The 25672-nt window shown below is 37.8% G+C and overlaps 1 protein-coding gene across 1 annotated transcript in view; it reads left to right on the plus strand.

Moving 5' to 3' along the window:
• Positions 1–25672, plus strand: part of NBAS (NBAS subunit of NRZ tethering complex) — a 189320-nt gene that overhangs the window by 76544 nt on the left and 87104 nt on the right. The window contains 8 exon segments of the mRNA XM_065631127.1: positions 3550–3663; positions 5448–5605; positions 7736–7834; positions 14930–15097; positions 15685–15798; positions 16048–16171; positions 21473–21549; positions 22086–22223. Coding sequence (XP_065487199.1) covers positions 3550–3663; positions 5448–5605; positions 7736–7834; positions 14930–15097; positions 15685–15798; positions 16048–16171; positions 21473–21549; positions 22086–22223 — 992 coding nt within the window.

Genomic DNA, 25672 nt, shown 5'->3' on the forward strand with positions numbered 1-25672 from the left:
AATTAGCAGGGCTCATTTGCAGGGCTTTAAACTAGATTCGAAGGGGGATGGGGTTGTAGCTGGGCTTGCATCAGTGGGGCAGCATGCTGGAATACATGAAGACCGGGAGGCCCCCCAGGCCCCTAGGGTGCAATCGGTGTACTCGGGTCGCTCCCTGAAGTGCCTGTACACCAATGCGCGCAGCATGGGGAATAAGCAGGAGGAGTTAGAAACCTGCGTTCGGTCAGGAGATTATGATCTGGTGGCAATTACAGAGACATGGTGGGACAGCTCACATGACTGAAATGTGGTCATGGATGGCTATGCCCTTTTCAGGAAAGACAGGCCAGCCAGGCGAGGTGGTGGAGTTGCTCTTTACGTGAGAGAGCAACTACAATGTATAGAGTACTGTCCAGGTGCGGTTGAGGAGCGAGTTGAGAGTCTGTGGGTGAGAATTAAGGGGCAGGCTGGCAGGGGTGACACTGTTGTGGGAGTCTATTACAGGCCACCAGATCAGGGTGAGGAAGTTGATGAGGCCTTCTATGGGCAGCTGAGAGCGGCCTCACAGTCACAGGCTCTGGTTGTTATGGGGGATTTTAACTACCCTGATGTTTGCTGGAAGGACTACTCAGCCAGTCAGCCTCAGTCTAGGAGGTTCCTCCAGTGCATTGACGATAACTTCCTGATGCAAATGGTGGAGGAGCCGACTAGAAGAGGTGCGCTGCTGGATCTCGTCCTTGCTAACAAGGAGGGTCTGGTCGAAGCAGTAAAGGTGGGGGGCTGTCTTGGTTGCAGTGACCATGAGATGGTGGAGTTCAGAATCTCCTGTGGTGGGAGCAGAATACCGAGCAGAATTGCAACCCTGGACTTCAGCAGGGCCGACTTTGGCCTTTTCAAACAATTGCTGGAGGAAATCCCGTGGGCAAGGCTACTTGAAGGTAAAGGCGCCCAAGATAGTTGGTTAACTTTCAGGGACTGCTTCTACCAAGCTCAAGATCAGTGCATCCCGACGTGCAAGAAGTCAAGGAAGGGAGCCAGGAGACCTGCTTGGTTAAACAGGGAACTGCTGGGCAAACTCAAGTGGAAGAGGAGGGTTTACAAATCATGGAAGGAGGGGCTGGCCACTTGGGAAGAATATAAGGCTGTTGTCAGAGGATGTGGGGAGGCAACTAGGAAAGCTAAGGCCTCCTTAGAGTTAAACCTGGCGAGAGGGGTCAAGGACAACAGGAAGAGGTTCTTCAAATACATGGCAGATAAAACTAACACCAGAGGCAATGTAGGCCCACTGATGAACGGGGTGGGTGCCCTGGTGACAGAAGATACAGATAAGGCAGAATTACTGAATGCCTTCTTTGTCTCTGTCTACTCTGCCGGAGGCTGTCCTGAGGAGCCCTGTACCCCTGAGGCCCCAGAGGAAGGCAGGGCAATGGAGGAGTCTGCCTCAGTTGATGAGGACTGGGTTAGGGAGCAATTAAGCAATCTAGACATCCATAAATCCATGGGTCCAGATGGGATGCACCCGCGGGTGCTGAGGGAGCTGGCTGAAGTCATTGCTGGACCGCTCTCCATCATCTTTGCCAAGTCTTGGGAAACGGGAGAGGTGCCTGAGGACTGGAGGAAAGCAAATGTCACTCCGGTCTTCAAAAAGGGCAAGAAGGAGGACCCGGGCAACTATAGACAGGTCAGCCTCACCTCCATCCCTGGGAAAGTGATGGAACACCTTATCCTTGGTGCCATCTTAAGACATATCAAGGATAAGAGGGTCATCAGGGACAGTCAACATGGCTTCACCAAGGGGAAGTCGTGTTTGACCAACCTCATAGCCTTTTATGAAGACGTAACAAGGTGGATTGACGATGGCAGAGCAGTGGATGTGGTCTACCTTGACTTCAGCAAAGCATTTGACACCGTCTCCCACAGCATCCTCACGGCAAAACTGAGGAAGTGTGGACTGGATGATCGGGTAGTGAGGTGGACTGCAAACTGGCTGAAGGAGAGAAGCCAGAGAGTCGTGATCAATGGGGCGGAGTCTGGTTGGAGGCCTGTATCTAGTGGAGTGCCTCAAGGGTCAGTTCTGGGACCAATACTGTTCAATATATTCATCAATGACTTGGATGAGGGAATTGAGTGTACTATCAGTAAGTTTGCTGATGACACCAAGCTGGGAGGGAGTGGCTGACACGCCAGAAGGCTGTGCTGCCATCCAGCGAGATCTGGACAGGCTAGAGAGTTGGGCGGGGAAAAATTTAATGAAATATAATAAGAGAAAGTGCAGAGTCTTGCATCTGGGCAGGAACAACCCCAGGTTCCAGTACAGGTTGGGGAATGACCTATTAGAGAGCAGTGTAGGGGAAAGGGTCCTGGTGGACAGCAGGATGACCATGAGCCAGCACTGTGCCCTTGTGGCCAAGAAGGCCAATGGCATCCTGGGGTGTATTAGAAGGGGGGTGGTTAGTAGGTCCAGAGAGGTTCTCCTTCCCCTCTCCTCTGCCCTGGTGAGACCTCATCTGGAATATTGTGTCCAGTTCTGGGCCCCTCAGTTCCAGAAGGACAGGGAACTGCTGGAGAGAGCCCAGCGCAGGGCCACAAAGATGACTAAGGGAGTGGAGCATCTCCCTTATGAGGAAAGGCTGAGGGAGCTGGGGCTCTTTAGCTTGGAGAAGAGGAGACTGAGGGGTGACCTCATTAATGTTTATAAATATATAAAGGGTGGGTGTCACGAGGATGGAGCCAGGCTCTTCTCGGTGACAACCAACAGTAAGACAAGGGGTAATGGGTTCAAGCTGGAACACAAGAGGTTCCACTTAAATTTGAGAAGAAACTTCTTCTCAGTGAGGGTGACAGAACACTGGAACAGGCTGCCCAGGGGGGTTGTGGATTCTCCTTCTCTGGAGACATTCAAAACCCGCCTGGACGCCTTCCTGTGTAACCTCACCTAGGTGTTCCTGCTCTGGCAGGGGGATTGGACTAGATGATCTTTTGAGGTCCCTTCCAATCCCTAACATTCTGTGATTCTGTGATTCTGTGAAAAAATAGTTTCAGTTCTGCTCGCTAAGTTTATGAGGGTAGGTACTTTCAGGTACCCGTGTCTACCAGGCCTCCTGAATTATTTGGCTCTGTGAAGTGGGAGTTTAAACTGATTTGTATACCATAACAAAACAATTCAAAATTTCAAAATTCTTCTATTACAGTTTACAGAAGCTTTTTCAGTGTCAGGATTTCAATTTATATTTCCCTTACCTCAAATATCAGTTTTAATCTGTGTCTTGGCCATCATTTTCAAAACTCCTTTTTTTTTTTTTTTTTTTTTTTTTTTTTTTTTTTTTTAAATCTGGACTTTTTATGCTGTGTAGCTCTTTTTAGCAGGCTATGATACCAATCACTTTTAAAATACATTACTGTTTTGATTGTTTCCTTCAGGAAAAAGTAGATAATTTTGTATTTGCTTCAATTTTAAGACAAGCTTTTCATGTTTTTGCATATAGTTTTCTTAAGAAATAGAGTAGGCAGCTTAAGTCAACCATTAATTCTGATTAACTAACTAATTAGTGTGTTGTATTTTTCTTACAGGAGATGATCAGATGGAGAGAAAAGGTCAAGTTTTAATCCTTTTAGTGCAGCAAGCTCTCAGTTTCCAAGACTACAAAGCAGCCAGTATGCATTGCCAAGAGCTCATGGCCACAGGTGAAGTGAATAAATGGGGGTGGTATGGGATGATGGTGGTAGAAACCTGAGTTTTGACTCTTGGCTTACGGTGAAGTATGATATGTCGATTGGTCCATTTCATTCAAAAATCAATTACATTTTGTTTATGGAAATCAGCTGACATCAGCATGTCAACTGTAGAAGGCAGGTGGTATGAAATAGGAGAAATCCTATTGTCATGGAGGAGGAACTCCATGTAGGCATGGAACTACAAAATGCTTGAGCCACAGTAACTTCTGGAGCAATGCTGTCTTTTTCTAAATCAGTTTAGTTCACTGATATCTCTCAACTGAAGTTGCATACTGCCATTTAGATAATCCTTTATTTTTTGCATCAGAAGCTCAAAAATATATCCCAGTGAGGATTCCATTTTTCTCTTCAGTACTTTTTATTGCAAGAAATCAAAAGAAATAGTTGTAATTTGTCATGTTGTTTACATTGTCATGTTGTTTAAATTGGGTTTGCTGTGTTTTAGTATTATGTTTTTGTTAATGCATGTTCATATGCAACACTATTCAGATTAAACATGTATGTTGGTCCATACATGCTCATTATCATTTGTATGCAGTCATGTTTCTTCTCAATAAAATTCTTTATGGAAATATATTTCAATATCTTTCTTAAGCTGTGTTTCAGTTCGCAAAAGTTCATTCACATAGTGTAAAATCTTTTTCTACAGTTGCTATCCCATTTGTTCATGTTTAGTTTTGTTAGCCATTTGGGTAGGGGGTCTTATATTTAGTTTTCAATCTGTATTCTAGACTGTTGTAATAAGTGCTGACTTTGGTTTCCAGCTAACTTGTGTGCACATTATAAAATACAGTACAGATATCTTTAAACTGGGCTTACTGACAAAACATGTGTGTGATGTATAGGAGCTGATGAGATGAGGTGACAGCCAGATTCCTGTAATCTCCTCCTCATGCAGGAAAAATGGATCCTATCTGTGATATTTCTTTTGCAAGATAAAAACATGCTAATATTTTTGCTATATGTAATACTTAAATACATGGAGTAGAGATGTATACAGCGAATACTGTATGTAATAAGGCGGTTACTGAACTATTAGACCTGTAACCTTAGAGAGCTTTTTTATATGCCTCTGGGGACCACAGTTTCTCATTCCTTCTACACTGTACCCCTCTCAAACAGGTAAAAATATGTGACTTCAGGTAGCAGCAACATGTAGGTCTTTTAGATGTCTATTTTTCTATCAAAACCCTTAAATACTTGTGCTATTTATGTAATTTGTATATGCCAGGGTATGAATGAAGGTAAGGGACATATTTATCAAGATACTAAGGAATATGCAATTTGTTTCTTTGGTTTCTTTTCTGCCTTGAGATTGAGGGAGAAAAAAAACTCAAATGAATTGAGGTTCTCTTAAAATATCAAGTGATATATTTTACATTTAATTTTTTACAGCCATTCCAGTAAGGTGTTCAATAACATGCTCTGAAGTAAAATATGTTTTTCTTATTGCAATAATGTAAAAATAGAGTTAGTGTGCAGTCCTCCCCATACCTGTTGTACTGATATCTACAACATGATAATAACAAATTTCCTATGTATTTTGTCAGTCTAAAGTTGCGTTACATCTCTGTTTGATGGAGCCTTTATGGTTCCTTTTTCTCAGAGGGTGTTAAGCGTCGGCAGGAATGCCACGTGCCCTCCTTTATCTCATCTGGTAAGAACTATGCAGCATCCTCCTATCACTTGTGAAGCTTACAGACCTCAGGAGAATGTTTTATGTTCCCTTGTAGGTTATTCTAAAAGCTGGGAAGTCTGCAGCCAGCTTGGGCAATCGGAAGGCTTTCATGATCTGGGGATGCGGCAGGAGCTCATGGCTTTTGCGCTGACACACTGTCCCCCAAGTGCTATAGAGGCCTTGCTGGGAGTGAGCAGCTCGTTGCAAACCCAGGTGGGTGTTTCTGAACTTTCTTTCATACAAGTTCGATGCTTTCCAAAGTAAAGGAGGCTTAAGTTTGTTCCCTGAAGTTCTCCCCCTCAAGAAGTTTATATTTGTTGTACTGTATTTGTCTGCTTTCACAGTTGTATTTCAACAAATAAAGTCTCTTTATAAGCATTTTATATGATGAGTTATCTTCTCAAGGAGAAGTACAGTTGTATTGTCTATCTTCAGTACTTTTGATTTCTGAATGTATTGCCCAATTTAAACATTTTATTTACAAATGCAGTTAAATACTTTTTTCCAATGTTTTCCAGGTTCTTTTACCTGTTTATGCCTTATAATAGGACTTCGTTAAATGCCCACGTAAATGCTGATTAAATGTTTATTCTTACATTTTTATGATCTCTACCCAATATACAATGAAGTTCTTTTCTCACTGATTTCAGCCATGTAATGGTTTTAACAGCTGCAGCGGGCTTCGTGTCTGAGCCATCTTTATTAACTCTGCAATGACTGTCTTAATAGAATCAGGTCTTAGGTGTTCAGCTGATCATATTCTATATATGAGGACACATAATTGTGTCATTTAAATGCAAGTTATGTCAGGATGACATAGCAGACCTTTTGACCTTTTGTTTAAAACTGCAGTGAGGTAGTTTGGATTGTCAGAAGGTTAAATTTCTGTTCAGTGTAACTGTGACTTGGCTCTTGTACTATTACTTGTTTAAAAGTTCATATTTGTCTTAGTTGTCTACCGAGTTTACAGTGTTCGTGGAAACATCTTAGAGGCTTGCATTCTGTGTCTGAAGAATGGGGGAGAAAGGAGCAATGGCTGCAGTACATACACGGTCTAATTAAGGCAGCTGCAAGCGTGTAGCCTTTTTCTTTACAAAATTGCTTGTATAGCAACGTGTATGAGAAATAACAGGCAACGTATGGAGGCACTCTGTGCTGCTTCAGTTGTGGGATAGTAGAATAAAATGCTACAAAGGATTTGAAATGGAGAATAGCTTGAAGGAGCTAGACTTTATTTTTTTCACCATGAAAGCACTCAAATTTGAGAGAGGTGGGTTCAGTTATGAGTGTAAACACAAGTGGAATCTTAGCAGAACTGATAACCTGTACAATATAGAAGTAAAAGTTTGTTTCTCCCTTTATGTACCTCTACCTAGAATTAGAATTTGAAGTCAAACAAATTTTTGACACTGCATAAACGAAAATTTGTTAGACTTTCTGTCAGTTCACTGCCACTGTATCCGTGTCTCATTCCTACTCAAGGCTTCGTGTCCTATTAGTTGTAGTGTAACTGGTTCTTACCCTCTTGGATCTGACTTCTCCAAGGGCAGAAGTTTTCTGTCTTCTCCATTCACAAAACTTGAGACTGAATTTGTTGCTCAGGTTTCTTTGTTAGTGCAATATCATGTGTAGTAAAAGTGCAGTGATGATTAATTCAGTATTTGGCCCAAAAAGCCAAGCTCAAATTGTGATTTCTGTCAGAGGATGTTTAACCAGTTTCTTCTGCAGTTACATTCTCTTTAAACTAAGTGTAAACTTTTCGGCTCAGTTCATTAATGGTCCTATATGTTCTGTCCAAGCACTCTGTATGTACACAGATAGATGTATGCAAAAAACCTTTATCAGAAGGTCATGCTGACCAGATTACTCTAAACAGCTATAGGAATGTTTTGTGGACCTTCATCAGTTCTATGGCCTGTAGAAATTCTGCCTACAGAACTATTATCTCAGGTAACACTTGCCTCTGTGGAGTTGCCCAGTACCTCAGATAATGGTATATCCATTCAGATAATGGATGTTTTTCATGGAAGTTCTGTAGCACAGCAGGTCACATATAATTTAAAAAAGTAATTTAATATATTAAAAAAAATATTCTTACATTGTGCGAAAAATATTGCACAAAAATCACACAGAAGGGAAGGCCCTTTTGTTTAGGGACTACAACAGTGAGAAGATGTCAAAGATACCTTTATGTTCTTCCTTCTGTCTTCCCCTACACTGTTATTTTTATATCATGGAAGCTTATACACCAAAATTCCGTGGGTTTCCTATTATGTCAGTCATGATTCTTACATTTCATTATTATTTGTTTGGTAAGAGATGATATTTATTTTGTGTTTATAGATTCTTTATCAGGCTGTGAATTACCAATTTCTTCCTTCAGAAGGAGCTGAGAATATAAATATATCAGGACATTCTTCACTGAACAGTAAGGATACAGAGGTAAGCTTAGAGAGAATTTTTAAAGTAATAATGATTTTGTTCTGCATTATGCTGAAGAGTGGAATTTGAGTTTTTAGCAATAACTACCTGATTACTAGATAAAATGCACAATATTAAAGACATCTACTAATTTCTGGTTTTAGACTTTTAAGCTGAAGGTTTTGCTTAGTCTTATACTTACTTGATACTTAGTCCATGCTGATTTTTTATTGCTTCTTTCTACACAGTCTTAGCACCATATTAAAAAACAAAACAAACAAAAACAACAAACCAAACAGACAAACACACCATAAACTCAGAGTCAGGAGAAAGTGCAACAAAACTTAAACCAATAACATACATTAATGTTGGTTTGATTTTCTTTTTTATGTCCAAACTGCAAAGCAAAACATTTGAAAAGAAACCTGAGCTACATATTTAATTTAAAACTGTCTTGAATTAAACTTATTTTTCCCCTTTGTTCTGTGCATCATGAAGTTTATGACTTAGCAGTTTTATAACTTTCATATTAATATATTGCATAGGAAATTATTTTTATGTGTAAGATTAAAAGGAACATTGACTTTTGTGGGAAATAGAGGCAGGGCAGCAGGAAAATAGTCTGTTCTTTCTACTTTTCATGTTTATTATTTAAACAAGTTTTGTACATGTACTATTACAAGCATATTTCTCTCTTTAAAGACGACGTAATTACCTATTTATGAAAGAATGGTTTTTTTCATCCTCTTCAGAGTGGAAAATTCTAAGTTTAATTTATTTTTTTCTCCGTGTTCTGTTTAATGATGTTTTTCTGTAGACGATAAACAGATCTTGGGGGGCTGGAAGGGGGAACCTTAAAGAAGTACAGGAAAGAAGAGAGAAAGGAAAATGATAGTTCATGTTGCATAGTCTGGCATTTTGAGAACAGTATCTGAGTGGTAGCATCCTTAATGTCATTATACCCTTGAGGAATTTTTGCCGAAGACAGCTGTAGATGGAATACACTGCTCTTTGCCTTTGGTAAATGTAACACCATGTGGCTTAAACGACACCTCTCTTTCATGTTATTGGAATGGGAACAGATAACTTCTATATATATGCCGATATTTTGTGTAAGTTTTTTATATCTATATAGGTATATGTGCATACTTTGTGTACATATATGCATATGTAAACATACATGTACGTGTTTGCACGTGCGGAAAATAAATGAGCAGGGAAGTAAAAAAGCCCTGAAAACAGTGTGCAGAAGAAGAGAGCTTAACATGCTATGTATCTGGTAGAATCAGTGATGTGAAAAGCAAGTCTGTTCACTGGCACAAATGTTTTTTTATTTTCTGGAAATTGGTAAATGAATATCTCTGAGAGGAAGACTATTAAGTAGATGTTAATAAAATTGTGGAACCTTCTGATGTGGGTGTGGATAGGTATGTTTACAATATTTTAATGTATATAACAAATTTGTCATGCATCACCTTTCATATGCTGTAGTACTATTGACTATGTTGTGACAGAACAATTACACATATAAATGATTCAGAAGTTATTCAAGGTGTATCAGAGTTGAATAAACTCACTAATTAACTACATTACCAGTTCAGTTCGGATATCTGAAGCAATTTGCATTATGCTGGGGAATTTACATTCAGAAAATTATCCACTCTTATTTTCTCCAGTATATCTTTCATTTCCAAACCGCCCCCCCACCCCCGCCCCTTAGTTGTGGCTGGTTGTCTGTTTAGAATTGGAAGTGGGCAGAGAGTTGACCTGGCAAGTTTGTATGTTGCTGCATTGAGGTTTTTTTTCTTTCTGTTTTAATACAGCTTCTTGGCATGTCATATTTTAGACTGTTACGCTATGAAATGAGTTCAGTATATTGGCTAATTCTGTCTTTGTTCTCTCCCAGTTGACTTAATAAAGATTTGTAGCTTCTTTCATTTCTTGCAATGCCACAGGAGGAAACATAGCCAATAATTTAGTCACTGTGTAACCCTTTCTTTGTTACAGACATCTGAAATGTTAGAAAAGCAATATATTCAATAACCTGGTTTCTCTGACTTAACTGAGTCCCGTAACTGCAATCCCCATAGTTCCACTTCAGCTAATTCCTCACGCTTCACCTTCGTTGTCTTGCACAGAATTTCAGTTTCTTCAAAGAAAAAAACAAATAATATTTTTTCCCTTTCTTTTTACTTCTTTTCACTTATGTCCTGATTAACTTATAACATCCTTTTCTCAAAGAGTTTCTTACTTACTGATAGCTTTTCAAATTGGTGCTCTAAATGTAATTTTCCATATCTTGGCTTGACTCAGCTTCTTCTAGCTGATGTGTTGGGGCATCTCTATCCCTGTTGCATTAAAAATATTGATCTGTAAGTAAATCAACTTTCTCTGTCAAAGCTTTACTGATCTTTTTCAACTTCTCCTTACCTTTATCTAGTATTGAATCATTAGTTGCCACTACCTTTTTTTTTAATTATACCAACGTACATTACCAGCTGTTCATACTTGTCAATCATTGTTCTCTTGATGAACTCCTCTTTAGAAACGTCTCAACTAATTTCATTTTTATTGTCTTAACCTTTTCTTCTGAAACTATTTTTCCAATGAAACTTGCAGAAATCTTGATAGCAGCTGGCTACATATCTTCACAAATTGTATAGAAATGTGTCATTTAATATTGCTGTCATATTGACTTCCATATAACTTTTCTCAAAGTTTTTGGTGGTCCTGCTCAGAAGGAAATTCGCGATTGCCATGGTAAAGATGCATGTAATTATTCTGTAGGAGCTAATACATTTGCAGAAGGATGTATTTCATTACCTTATAGTGCCAGCTTGTCACTGTTGATTCAGCTCATGGGATCCGGTGGAGAAATTATCCTCTGCAAGCTACAATGATTACAACATAATAGATTATTTTTTAAGCAAAATATTCTGTTTCACCGTGTTGTTTTTTTTTTCTCTTTGCGTGCTGCAGATGCCTCAACAACTAATCTTGTGCTTCTCAAACAAAATATCTCAGTGAGAAAATTAAGATCTTCATTCATGAAAAGCATTTCACAATAGTATTGCTAACATCGTTAGATTAAAATGTAATGCTTGGTCATGAGATGCTGTGTTGTGTATAAGCAGCAGAAACAATAACCATCAGTTGCCTCATAAATGAGCTCTGACTTTGTTAAATCTGCGTAATACTTAAAACATGCATTATCTGTTATGAATAAAATAATTCTCTTACATATTTGAACATGAAGACTTAATTACTGCAAAGTGGCACATCAGCACAAGAGAAATGTATAGTTTCAAGTTCCCTTGAAAACAACCCCTTTGACAGGGAAGCAGACCTAATTTCTAGAGAAGAGCATCATCAAATTATAGGAATGATTTTCTTAAACGTTGCTTATAGAAAATAAGATTTCTGATTAATAGAGCATTAGCAACTTCTTTGCTTTTGGATTTTCTCCAAGTACTAAATCTGGAAAAGTACAGGATCTTTTAAAACATTTCTGTACATTAAATTGGTATGTCATGCATTTTTATCACCACTGGTTAGAAGTAATTAGGGAATGTTCTATTTATGTAGCATGCACTGGGAATTCTTACACCTGGAGGCTTTGGAACCTCAGGGCAAAAATAATGCTCTAGCTGCTATTTCAGATAGTTGTGACTACTTTTTTTTAATTATTTTTGTCTTGAGATCAACAGGAGCTGTGTTTTGTGGTTTAATAAATGTATTGGTCTTAATTCTGTGATACCAAAATTAGAATTCTTCTCATAGGAAGAGGTCGCTGTAATTCCTGAAGGAATCATGTTCATTTACAGTGTCACTGAACTCTTGTTCAGATAAGGAGAAAAATCTCAACGTGTAACTCTGGATATGTGATATTTAAACTCCTCTTGTAGTCAATGGAGATCCAGTCAATGGTGCATAGAGAATAGTACAGTTAATCAGCCATTAGGTGCTTGATTTAGTTACTTAATCATAGATACCAACAATTTGAGATGCCCTAAATTATCTTCCTGTCCTTTAGCTACTGACCCAAAAAGTCTATGTCCTCTGTCAGACTTACAAGTGTTAAGCAGATTTCTTAATTACTGCCATGGATCTCAGACAGTCATCAAAGCCTGTGTTTAAGCAGTTGAATCAAATGCATTGTGTATGCTTAAGGCTGGATAGCTTTTTCAGCACTAGTGAAGTTACAGACCTAATAAGAATTAGACATCCAGTGACACTTGAATTCTGAACTGAATTGTTTCTGTGGTCTCTCACCTTGGGTCTGCAGGACTGGAGTTTTCAATTAGACTGGTTCATTAGCTGCAACGTACATTATGAAAAGAAAGAACAAACCAACCCCAAAACAAAACCCTCCAAGGCACGAAACATCAACATAAAATGAACATGAATACTTCTATAAAAGAGACTGTTTTAAATTCCTATTTTCCAATGGGGTTACCAAAAAGGGAAAAAGAATACAGAAAGCTAATACTTGATGTTGTGTCTTCTGAACAGAATCTATTCCACCTCGTTTTGTTTCCTTCATAATCTTAATTCATATTGACTCTTAATGCATAACGTGTATACAGTGTATGGGTTTTGCATGTTTTGATCCTTGCACCTTGACTAATTGCCATTGAAGACAAAAAATCCCTGTTGCAGGTGTATTAATTTATTACTTTCTCTTCTCTGCCTTGTATAAAAATAGTCAACTTTCTCATTTGTCCTTGTATTAGACTATTTGGAATTATATATATATTGTATATGTGAAAAAATATATATATTTCAGCTGTTATTTTGGAGTATCTTGATAATTCAGAATTTGATTTTTTTACATCGACTTAGATTCATACAATTTTAAAGCTGACAATTTAGGATTAATAACTTGTTATTTTGTTTTAAATCGGAAGTGCTTACTTTTATAAAGGATATCAGGAAGCAATAATATAAGTAAATAATTTTCTTCCAGGCTACCCTTCAAATCTTTGAAACTATAACTTCCTTCTGAAGATACAATTAAAGGATACAATTAGTCTTCTTAAAATGTGATTTCCAACTGTCTTTAAAATTAATTTCTTTTACAAGAGGTTGATTCAGGATAGCAAAAAGTTATAGCCTGCAAGTGTTGCAGTTTCAGGTACACAGAGGAATGGCTTTTCAGAAAACAGAATTCGTGTTTGTGCAGAGAAGACTGTAATTACTTGTAAGAGTTGAAAATCTTTTTAGAAAAAAATCAATATAATTTATCTGAAAGCAGTAGAGTTATAGCAGCACACACCAGCATACAAGGTAGCCAATTAGTTTTCACACTGCTGAAGGAACTTTATTTTTAAAATAGTGTTTTGCTCAAATGCAGTTGAGATCTTGGGGAAGGGGACTTTTTTTCATGGTTCTGTGTGGTTGGTTGGTTTGTTTGGTTTTGGTTTTTTGTTTTTTGGTTTTTTGTTTGGGTTTTGGTTGTTTGGTTTTATTTTTTCCCTATAAAGAATCACTTAGGTGTCCCGCAGCATTTGCTTGAAAATGGAGACAGAAGGAGAAACTAGTATTCTCTATATGACATTTAAAATATATTACAAAAAGCGTTCATACTAAGTACCAAGAGTGATTTATTTAAAAAAAACACAAACAAGAAATTCGCCCCTACCCCCCAAGCCACCAGACCTAGGATTTTCTGTCACTTTTTACTTTTCAGAGGAGTAGGAATTCTGGCATGTTGTACTTGGCATGCTCGCTATTCATTTGGAGAGGTAAGAGCCGAAATTTCCCGTTTTGCCAGTCAGTTCCTTGGTGGTGCATCGGTGAAATGCACAATATAATTTCAGGAAAGATTGGAAAAAAAATGCTGAAACCTTAATGGAAAGGAAGACTTAAGATGGATCTACTAGTTCAGTGGTCAGCTCGAGGCAGTGATTTACCGCAGAATACATTAACAGGTACTAAATAAAAGTCTGTCTGCATTGAAGTTCTGCCTTACTGAAGCTGACATGTTTTGTCATTGAAGTTAAGGTAGGACATAATTCACTTGAGCGTAACTTGTGCCCTTTTGCTGTGATGTCTGAAATTTTGTAATTCTAATACCTCACATTCAGTTACACAGGTAGAATTTTTCTATTTCAATACACTTTGGTGTATGGGGAAATGAATAACAGAGTTGTTAGGGAGAAACATTGGATATAAAGCTGTTGAAGTTCGCTCTATGGAAGAAGATGCTGTCTTTAGCGACAAAAAATATAAATTATCATGCTAATTACATGTTTATGTCTAATGTGTAGGCTTTGCAAAGCGTGCAATTAACACAAACCTCTCAGGATTGGCATAGCACAGATCAACCAACATGGATTTCCTGGGTATTATTTAAATGCTTTACATGAGGAAGGGCTGGTACGAAAAGCACCATGTGTGGGACGTGCCTTCTTTTTTTAAGAAATGAATTAGGTACAAGTTTACTGAGACTGGAGATGTTTAACAGGGTAACCTGTCAATGCATACGTGCGTGTATTGCAGAAGCAGTTTGGAACTGAGAACAGGGTGGGGTCTCGATTCATTTTTGCGGTCTTTGCTATATTAGGTACCTTATATGTGCCAACTGCAGAATTTCAAATCTCAATGTTGCATTTTTCAGTTGGTGTGGAGATGAATGTTTACATCTCTTCACCATTTCCCCTACTGAGAATTCAACTTCATTAATGCTACCTCTGTACAAACACAAGATTGTCTCTACTATCAGCTTTCTTTAATTATTGAAGATTAATTTTAGCATGCTTCATCTCCTCATTTGTAGAAAGATGGTTATTTTAACAGAAGCATTTCAGAATTATGTAAAATAGTACCATTATAAACTTCAGAATTAAAACGAACTTGTGTCTGTGGAAATTAGATTATAGTTGAATAAGGGGCAAAATGTTCTACTGATCGTGCTGTTCACTTCGGATTGAAACTTCTAAATCACTTTTAACTTGTCTTTTGTATGTTTTTATGACAGCTGTTGCTTAAATTAATGATCATTAAAATATGTTATTAATATAGTGTGCCTGATCTCTAATACATTTGGCTTTAGGTCATTAGCCTAATTAAAGCATGAATCTAATGCTTGCTGTTGTGTGTTGGATATGCTCACAGGATGAAACCAACGTCTCCTCTAGCCAGTCTGCCGATTTGTTGTACTGGACGACATCAAAAACTATGAAGGTGTTGTCTAACACAACTATGACTACAAAAGCCATGCTGCATGCTGTCAGTGATGGACAGTGGTGGAAGAGATCATTAACTTACCTTCGGCCATCACATGTAAGGGATTGCTGATGTGTCTGCAGATGTTTGCACATTTACTGATACCTTAGTAGGCCTCTTTGTAGGTATCTGATAACTGAAGACCGCAAATCAATAAATGAACTAGTGACATCACAGGATTGTTTGCAAGCAAATCCCGATGAAAGAAGGGGACTGAAGCTGTTTTCTGGTTTTAATCTGTTTTCTCCCTTTTTTAGCATAATGTGAGAAGACATAGTTGAAATTTGGCAGAACCTCAGAACTTTGAGGAAGAAGGCACAATGAAGCCCACTCTCTAAATACCGGCATTTGATATTCAGAGTTGCTTCTTTTCAGTTTCTCTTTTCTACCTTCTCTATTTCAGTGGATTTTCTATAATGTTTATGAGGCTAGTTTTTCTGATACTGCTTTTGACCATGATTTTCTTTCTTTTTTTAAGAATACCAGACCTCATTCAGCACTGGTTTATATAAGATGACTCCTGTCTTGCTCCCCACTGAATTCAGTGATATTTTCATTTACAGTTGTTTCCCTTCTGAACAGCATTTACAGGCTTTTTAATGAGCTTTTTTACAGCTAGGCTCAACTATACTTATTTTTCCCAGGGCCAAGGATTTGGAGATGTATTAAAAAGTGGGCCTGGAGAAAATGCCACTGTGGAAAAACAAGGCTGTCATCCGTTTTATGAGTCTCTAATTGCTGATCCATATGTTGCAGAAGTAAGTTTCTGTTACAGAATTCTGAAGTGTGAGTTTTTTGTTGAGATCTTATAATTAAGTAATAATAGGGATTTTGGATAATTTGTGTGACCTGAAATTTTATGCGATAGTAGGAAAAAAAAATCCAGAATTAAACAGAAGAGAGAGCAAATGCAGTAACCAAGGTAGATAATTGCATCTGATGCAAGTGAGCTAAGTATAGCTGTAGGGTGTAGTGCGCGTGTGTCAATTATCTTATTTTACTTCTAGTCTGAAATGAACTATGGCACGTACGAGAACAATTCTTTGGAAAGCTTTGCAGAAATATTGCTGAGAACAGAGAAACTAACAGAAACAAAGAGCAAAGGAAAAGACCTACTTCCAACTACAGAAGGTATGGGTACATGGATATTCACTGCTGTATTTACTATATGTAGTAAATATAAGATAATCTATGCATGGATTTAAATATGGAGAACCGCAAAAAGTGATTTGAAGTATTTTCTGGTCATTTTGTATGAACTGTGATCTGGTTCAACATCTTAACGTTGGTAAATTGTCTTGATGGAAGTAGCTGCAGAGTTTTGAAGAGAAGTGGTATTTTTAAAAGAAGTTGCTCAGTAAAGACTAGAAATCTGAAATCTGACAGTTGTCTTTAAATAAGCAGAAACTGGTATTTGGGGGCTGACAAAGATAAGATCATAGTGGGGGAAAGAATTGTTGAACGTTTCCTGAATTGTACCGTGTATGATACTCAAATAGAAATTTGCAATCGATTGTTAATGTCCTTTGTATGTATGCCTGTGTATTCACTTCTTCAGATTCTCTGCCACTGTGTATACAGCTTTCAGTATTGCGATTTCATTACAGTATTCTATTTGCTACTTAATGCTTAATTGCAGCTTCTGGAATCATTAGAACTTTTTGTGATGTTCTGAAATGTCTACATTTTATTGGTTATACTTAATAATTTGTTATCTGGAAGTTTCACTTTTTTAAAAACAAGACAAAAAACCAAGCCACACAAAACCACCTATGACTGTCTTTCCTTTTGGCTGTCTCCTGCTGGTTTAAGAAATGAACTGTTTAAATATTTACATGCTCTTAGTGTCTTTCGAAAGAAGATATCTGTATATTTCACTCTGCGGTAAGTTCTGCTGTGAAAAATGAATGTATTAAATCAGTTACAGAATGAGAAGAGTTTCAAGTGAGATTTTCTTCATAAGCCACACAGTTTTATTTCAACTGTTTCATGAAAAGCAGCGTATTTGTCCTACAAGTATATGATTCAGTAGTTTGAGATACATGGTACTTCTACAGCTAACTGTACAGTTGTAATACAATAACATTGTGAATCAGAAAAGGTCAGTAAAGCTTGTATAAATGGAGACGTATTAACATTTTGTTCCTTTCCTGCTCTCTTAATGCAAAAATAGTTTTAAATTGGCACTTAAAATCTCTTTCCTTGCATGCTGGAAGTCCACAAGCTCTAGGGCTGCTTGTGTCTTAAAGGAGAGGGAGGCAAAGATTAAAAAGTATTCCTTGCTTTCTTAGGGCAAATGGTGTTAGCTGGCAGATCTTTGGCAACACTTCCTATTCCAACCTGGGTAATTGGAACTGGTTGTTTACAATTCAGTGGCTGCGTTTGAGATGGAAATTGCAGTTTTGAGGACTTTTGCTTGAAGAAGAAATTTTAGATTCCAGCTTTAGTTTTAAAGCCTCTATCTTCTTCTTCACAAGTGTGTGGACTGTTTTTACAATTTTGATACTTCTGTTCTCTTCCACCGCTCATATTCTATGCTCAATCTGAATTTCACTTACAAGTTCCTTTCAACTGTGCTATGGAACTATGAGAGTTCTGTCTTTTCCTCTGGAAAGCTGAGCAGTCCTGCTGTATTGCACCTTTAGGTAATCAATAGTCAGTGTTCTTATACATGAGTCTAGCATAGCTTTCTGTAAATGAATGGATTGGTAATTTGCTAATTGGAAGGCATTTAGCCCTGGATTAACAGTATTGGATCCCACTTATTCCCTCTTTTTAATTCTTTGCTTTATCAATTCCCATGAAAGTCCTTATGCTGAGTTATCACTTTCAGGATTCTGAGGCTTGAAAATGTGCATATTAATAGCACACTGCCAAAATTTTAAATAAAATTACATAGATATGAACCCCATTTATAATTCAGTGTTTTTCCTGTCTTTTCAGGCCTACTTTAAGGTTTTGGGAGAATTTTGCCCTATGAAACTTGAATGCTCCTAGGAGTTATTAGCTACTATACTAGTAACTAAAAAACATGTCAGCAAAATCAAATGTGCTAAGATTGCGTCCCATTTGTTTACTTCTAGTTGTCTTGTAGGACAGCTGCAGCAACAGGTTTCAGCTCTGTTTGAAGAACCGACGAACCTGGAAGAAGATGCGGTTTAGTAAAGAAACCCCAGTTGTACTTAGCACATTGTCTTGGGAGAAGTTGATGTATCAGCCTTTGTTTCTATTACGGTAGCAGCATCGTGCTCCAGGTGTGAGGGAACAGCTCAACACCTTCCCCAGAGGCAACAGCGTGCGTAACAAAACTCAATATAACGCTTGCTGCTGCTTTTGTGGATTTGATATGGTCACAAGTCTTGGACTTTGACTTTCTTATACTTTCTGTCTGGATGTAGGTGGTACACTGAGCATTTTTGAGTGAAGTGGTAGCACCCATCAGTTTGGGCCCAGCAAAATATTCTTTCCTCAGTTGTGCCATTAAACTGCATCCAGACTTGGTGTGACCAAGGCAGTGTTGTGCATCTCTGTTTAATTGTGGTTGTCTTTCTCCATAGCCCTTAGGGGTTTGATGGGGAGGTTGAAGATGAGATCTGAATGGGAAGGTAACTACAACTGATAGCTGCATTTCGTTATAACCAGGTTAGCTACTAAACTCAAAGTAAACCCAAGAAACTTGATCATACCTTTTAATCCTCAGGAGTTTTAGAAGAAAGAATAGCTTAATATTTTCTATGATTTTGTAATTGCTTAGAGATGTGGCTGTTTAACTGCAATATATACTTTTAAGTTTATTGAGATTTTATTACATGCTAAATGAAAAATTGAGGGCTTGGAGTAGTTTTTGCATTTATTTTTCAGAGAAAAAAACATGGAGAAAAGAGTCAAAACTCCCTAAGTATTGATAAATTCCAGTGTTCACAAATAAACTGTTTTCTTCCCTGCTTTGTCTTTCAAATGAGCTTGTGGCATAAAGACCTGCACAGTGAATAAATATTATTCATAAAATCATTTTTTATATGTGTTTTCTTAAGGAAGTGTTATTTGTGGGACAGCAGTGTTGGCTCTTTGCATGTCACTGCCTGTCCTCCCTGGTTTGCCAACCCTGTAACATTTAATCCCTTTGGCAAATTTCAAATTTGGCAGTGGTCTGAAATGATACTAAGTTCCTGTAAATTTTGTTACGAGGCATGAGAGGACAGAATGGCATCCTGCTGATGTCCATAGCCTGCAATTTGAACTCAGCCCTTTTAGACATCAGCGAATTCCCGTAGAGCTTCACTGGAAGACAGAAAACTATGAAATCAATCTTCGTGTAAACGCATGTGTTTGTGCGTATGTAAAGTTGGCATCTGTATGTGGATGCACAAACACATATCTGTGCACAAGCACACGGAAAATTTATATTTACTGAATCAGTACAGGGGATGTGTTTTTCTCAGAAGGGAGGACAATGGAGGCAGGTCAGTTTTAAGTACATTCTGGCAACTGGGATGCCTCTGCGTTGAGCGCTAGGGTATGAATAAAATCATATTGTTTTCTGGCCGTGTCTTGGTGCTGTGTTCTTTGTCATGATGGCTATCTGAAGGATGAAGATAAGTTTTTGCTGGTGTGGAGGTTGTCATGTTGGGGATGTTAAGTTGGAAGAGAGCCCACAATTTATTATGTATTCGCAAGGCTTTACAATCATTAATTTTCCAGAGAAAAGGAGAAAAGGGCAGAGCCCAAATTCTTCTTTCCCTCTTCCCATTTTTTTCTGTTCAAATAGAGGTAGTTGTAAGAATATGTAAAGTAACTTTGTGCTCAGAGTAGGAAATACCAATTTTGCAAACTAATTCATCAAGATTTTACTGTTAGATATTTCTAGAGTACTATTATCTTAGTTTGGGCAGCACACCGATTATTCTGAATGCAGCAGAAACAAGCTGTCAGCAGCAAGAAACTGTTGGTAAAAGCTATTTGAAGCATGGATCACAAGTGCTGTTGGACAGGCTTGTACTTGTAGTAACTGTGACGTATGCCATGTAGACAGCCTCAGTGATGACTTGTCACATAGGAATTTATTTATCTGGCTGACGGCCAGCATGTAAATCCACTTCAGGCTGATGGTAAATTAATGATAATCTGAAAATTGAAATCGGTCGTTCAAGCCTTTTATAAATCATTCTTTGGAACAAAGAATTCACTGGAGGACTGTGCATGTTGAGTAATTGGGTTTCTTGCCAGCATGCCCTCGAGCAGTTTTTTATAATGTGGGAATATATGTATTTGAGACTTCTTTAAAATAAGCAAGGAGCTAGGTTGCTGGAAGATGGCTTCTACTCTTTGGAATAATGATAATAATAATTATAACAATAATAATGATAATAATAATATCATCTATAGAAAAAGGAAAACATAATGTTATTTTCCTGGTATACTTACAATTCCTTATGCAATTTCTGGTCCAGGTTTCATAAGATTTTTGAAGTTGTCCCTGGAAGTAATAAATTATATTCTCTAGCCCCAAAACTGAATATTAAATGTATCACGAGAATTGTTATTCTGTAATTGTTTGTTGGAACTTTCCTAGCAACCGCGGTGATGCTTGACTTTAGTACAGGAGACAACTGCATGACGGAGAGATCCTATTAACAAATCGTGGACGCTCACATTGTGTCTGTCTATTGACTCTCCTATTTGTATAATGTAAAATATTGTGGGGTTTTTAAACAAAAATAAGAACAAGTGATCTTATTTTAAACACAAATTTAGTATATGTAATGTAGGCAAAGCAGGTAATTTTTGTGCCAGTTTTACCAGAAATATATCTTTTTATAATCAGAATAATTATTCTTCTATGCATTAATTTCAACTACGTCATTGTGCTGATATTTCTGTTGGAAATATGTGGCAGGACCTAGTTTTGGCGCTTCACTGATCTTATTTAAAATCCATAAGACACTTGCAGGTTTTTTTTTTCTAGTTTTTTATTAAGACAAAAGTTTTTAATATAGTTTGTGTTCAGTGATAAGTGAATCAGAGCTCAGGCTTGAAGAGAAGACATTTTGTACTGTTGTCTGGTTGGTATCTTCGAACACTTATGACATTGCATTACTGCCTTGATTTTACAAGCAAAAGATTTACTTGCTGTAAATCAGCACTGGTGATATTTTAGTGGCTTTGTTTAGCATCTGTTACTCCATAGTGTCATTCTCGTTTGGTTCATGCATCAAACACTTTGCCTGGAAGTCAAGGTAAAGCTGTGCTGCAGTTTAATTACATATTATCTGTTTCTGGATTGCACTGATAAGTGTTTAATTAAGTATGTATAGAGTGCTTCAAGCTGGTGTCTAATAAAATACTGTTACACTAAAAACATTTCACTTGCTAACTGTCAAGGCTCGATGGGTCAGTAATCAAAGCTTGATTTCTGCTCCCTATATGTTGCAGTTCTGCTACAACTGGCAAGTGATGCTTTACCAAAGGATATGACCTTGTCTCTTGCATATCTGCTTGCACTGCCACAGGTATGTTGATAGTGGTTTTCTTTGGAAGTTTTTGCCAAGAAAGACTATTCATAGCATTTCGGAAATCCATAAGAAATGGAATTTCCTGAGAGTTTTAAAATCTAAGTCTTTGAATTCATTCAAGTACGCATTTTTATAGATTCGGCTGGTGCATTTAAAGGAAACTGAACAAATGCGGTTGGACTGGCTTATGCTCATGGCACTGGTGAAAAGGCACGTTTTCTTACTTAAAATAGTAGTTGGGCCACCTGTCAGGTATTTCTAAGGTAGATCAGAAATATGGATAATAAGTTTGTGGTGTAGAAGCAGCAAAACTGTAGTTGGAAAATCATTTTGGTTAGGTGTTTGTGCAAGGGGGGGAAAACATCATAATGTAGAATTATCTTTGTGTGTAGGTTACTGATTTACTTTTGTGCCAGAAAAACAGTGTCAGAGCTACTTCTAAATCACAGCAAGTAGCTTTTGAGAAAGTTTGTGCACTTAATGTTGCATGCTTGCTAATTCTTTCATCTAAATTAATGCTCTCTTTCTCCTAGGTGGTGGATGCCAACAAATGCTTTGAAAAGCAATTACATTCTGCGTTATCTCTCCAGCTGGCAAGTTATTACTATAGCCTGCAGATCTATGCTCGTTTGGCACCATGTTTCAAGGACGAATGCCACCCTCTCTACAGGGTTAGTACTCTTGCTTTTTAAAATCATATTAATTAATGTGCAGCATTAAAGCTATTCTAAAAAGCCAGTACATGAGTTAAGCCTGTTAAGGAGCTGATCTGACTTACACTGTGAGCAGCCTGTTAAGTTACGCATAATCATTCTTCTGGATTGCTATAAACAGGCAAGTACCTCACAGTTTGTGGAAGACTTTTTGAAGCACAATACCAAGTATCACTTATAGCTAATACCACTATCAGTCTTCACAGTAGCTTATAAACACCAAGCACTAATGAGCATAGCCAATACTGTCATCTTGCAAAACTGATACAATATAGTACTTCCTAGGAAGAGTCAAGTGTCCATTTCAACAAGAATGGTGCTAGTCAAAAAGTTTCCATAGCCTTCCTTGAGGTATACTGTTCCGTATTTCATTTTACTTAGGTTGTTTTGAAAACTCATTCATTGATGAATTTGTTCATTTCCTTTGACAAGTGTCTTTTTTTGAAATTGCACAGTTTTGCTGCTTATTCACAGACTGTGATTAAAGCAGTTACGTGGTAACTCCAAACCAAAGTTCGTTAAGCACCAATTGCCATTCTTACTAAGATGCCTGAGTAAAGTCTCTCCTTTGCCACTCCGAGAGAGCCTTTCTGAATTTATACTAGTTCTTTTCTCCTGTAAAGAAGCTCACTGGACCGCTTGGTTTTCAGCCTGGCTTTGCTTTACAGCTAAAAGAACACTTCTGGTCACACGTTTTCTGAAAAGAGAGACCACTAATCACCACTGTGGCATGAGAGGAGATTTTTTTTTTTCCTCCTCCATCTTCAGAATGACTCCTGATTTACAGAGGAAAGCCTGTTTTGATATTCACGCAGCAGCCTTTCATGTTCCTATTGAGATTTGCATTCTACTATCTTCTGTTTAGCAGCTAAAGGAAAACTTAGCCCATAATTGAAATTTGTGTGGCTTGCAAAATATATTGGTTGTGTGGAATTCATTCATGTTTGTTAAATAGCTTTCTTTGAGCCTAGGTCCACCTGCTGCAAAACACTTTTGATGAAAACTATGGGGTTTTTTAGTTTAGCTTTTTTAAACAGTCTTATTTTACGGAAAGAGCTATGAAGCTCTGAAGACAGAGATGTTAAAGACCAAACTATTTCTACTCCAATTGCTATTTGATAAGCAAAGTCTTATCAATAGCACCATGTAGTTTATCTCTTACTGATATGATCTTTGGCTAAATCTTTTCCATCTTGGTAAAATACTGTATGTTACTGTGATAAGCGGTGTATTCTAAGTTGCTTGTTAAAAATGTATGTGCTGGGCGAGAAGATCCTGAGTGAACAACACACCAAGAGAAAGGGGGGAAAAAAAAAGGCCTGAATGCCCAGTAAGAAAACAAAACAGGAAAATACGGTTGTTGTCAAATAATTCCAAAGGTACCCAGTGTGAGACTGTCACTGAAGTAGAAAAGGAGGCATAGAAACAGGTACTTTTGAGCAAAATAAGTAGCTTTTTTTTCCCCCCCACAAAAAAAAAAACCCAGACTTAGATGCCGTTTCCACTGCAAAACAGCCATTTGTTTAAATGTATGTGTTAGATGCTGGTAATAAAGAATGGCTCTGTTTGCAAGTTGCTTTCCTCAATGTCATACCAGTTGCTGTCCATGGGAATAGATCTAGCCATGGTTTATTTTTTCATGTTTCCTAAGAGCTCAGGGCAGCAGGAGGGATATTGTTCATAAACTTTTATAGTAGAAGACGATAAACTCCATTGCAGATGTCATTCCATAGTAGATTGTATTCCAGCTCATGCCACTGGTGTCTTGCATCACCTTTACCTTCTGACTCTTTCCCAAACCAGAAATGCATCCCTAGGTCCTTCAACTGTATAATTCAAAGCTGTACATTACTCTTAGAAGATAACTGAGTGCGTTTTTTTTGGATGAAGGTGTGTAACCAATGATTTTTTTGCCCCCTGCTCTAAACATTTATATACTCGGTAAAGATCTAAATCTGTCGCTTCAGCCACGTGCTTAGAAGGTGGATCCTCAAGATAATAGAGCGTATATTTTTGTTTAAGAGCATCTGGGTCACAATAAGTGTGATTTCTTTAGTCCGTTGAATCAAGTATCCTGTCTGAAAACTCTAGCTGAATTTATAAGAAGCTTTATAAAGCCTGGAGAAGTCTACACTTCCTATTTTTATTTTAAAATATCATTGTATAAATCTTTCAAAACAGTGTATGAGTACCTCTGGCATAATGCGAGAAATGTTCTCAGAGTGAAAATGACAGATGTGTTACAAGGATCATGTGGAGCAGGGTGGTAGAGGTCCTCTTCCACTGGCTAAGAGGGGCTTTTAGGACTTGCTAGTCAGTCAAGAAAGACACTTTGAAGGAATGATTTGGTCTATTGTTTTTACTGTGACGTGAAATACTGACAGCTGACATCTGCACATCAAAACAGAATCATACATCGTCATAAATTCTCATTAAATTTTTTGGACTGTTGATGTCCAAAAGGAAATCAGCTTGATAATTTCTGTTTCCAATTAAGTTGTTACTTTGCTTTAAGGAGAAACAAAGAGATTTGTTTGTGAAGTACTGCTTTAGTTCTGTACCCAAGACAATTTTGAATTTTAGCTGTTATAATAATATAAACCTAAATATAGTTTAGGGCATCTGAGCTATATTTCTTATTCTGAGGAAGATGCTAAAGAAGCTTTACAACCAAATAAAACCACAGATAAAAGTCTGTAAACATAATTCCAGATAGAAGAAGAGAACACAATTTCCAGAAATGGTCTGGCTGTGGAAAGCATTGGTGTGAGGTGACTCATTACCCTTTGAGAATCTGTATTTATTTTTGGTTTAGGTCTGTGGCGGGCCTGGCAGGGGTGGGGTTAACTTTCTTCATAGCAGCCCCTATGGTGCTGTGCTTTGCATTTGTGGCTGGAAACCTTGATAACACACCAGCGTTTGGGCTGCTGCTAAACCTTGCTCAGCATCCAGGCTGTCTCCCCACTGCTCACCGCTTCCCAGTCTTGATGAATAAGAAGAAATGCTGAACAGCTGAGCAAGAAATCCGCTGCATAGTTTTTGCTGTTAACGGTTTATCTCCTCATTCGTCCTATCATGGCGATCTGATAAGTGACCAGAATAAATATGTCTGGGGGGTTGTTTACCCTAGAAAGGAGTGAAAAAGTTTGATTACCATAAGGTGGATATGTTATATTCCTGTCTTTATGCTAATAATCTAATGCCGAGGTCTTACAGTGGTTTTAGAGAGGAGTATTTTACTGCCTGTAGCTGGGGGGCAAGCTTTTTCTGGGAACATCAAACAACAGCTCTAACAAATACAGTTCTAACAAATACTAAGTTGCAGAGAGGAATAGGAATTTTGCAACTAATAGCAGATAAGGAAAGTTGCTGTTAGCAGAAAATTCTTAGTTTTTTATTTTATTACT

This window comes from Caloenas nicobarica, chromosome 3 (genome assembly GCF_036013445.1).
Source record: "Caloenas nicobarica isolate bCalNic1 chromosome 3, bCalNic1.hap1, whole genome shotgun sequence".
In the NCBI taxonomy this organism is placed as follows: domain Eukaryota; kingdom Metazoa; phylum Chordata; class Aves; order Columbiformes; family Columbidae; genus Caloenas; species Caloenas nicobarica.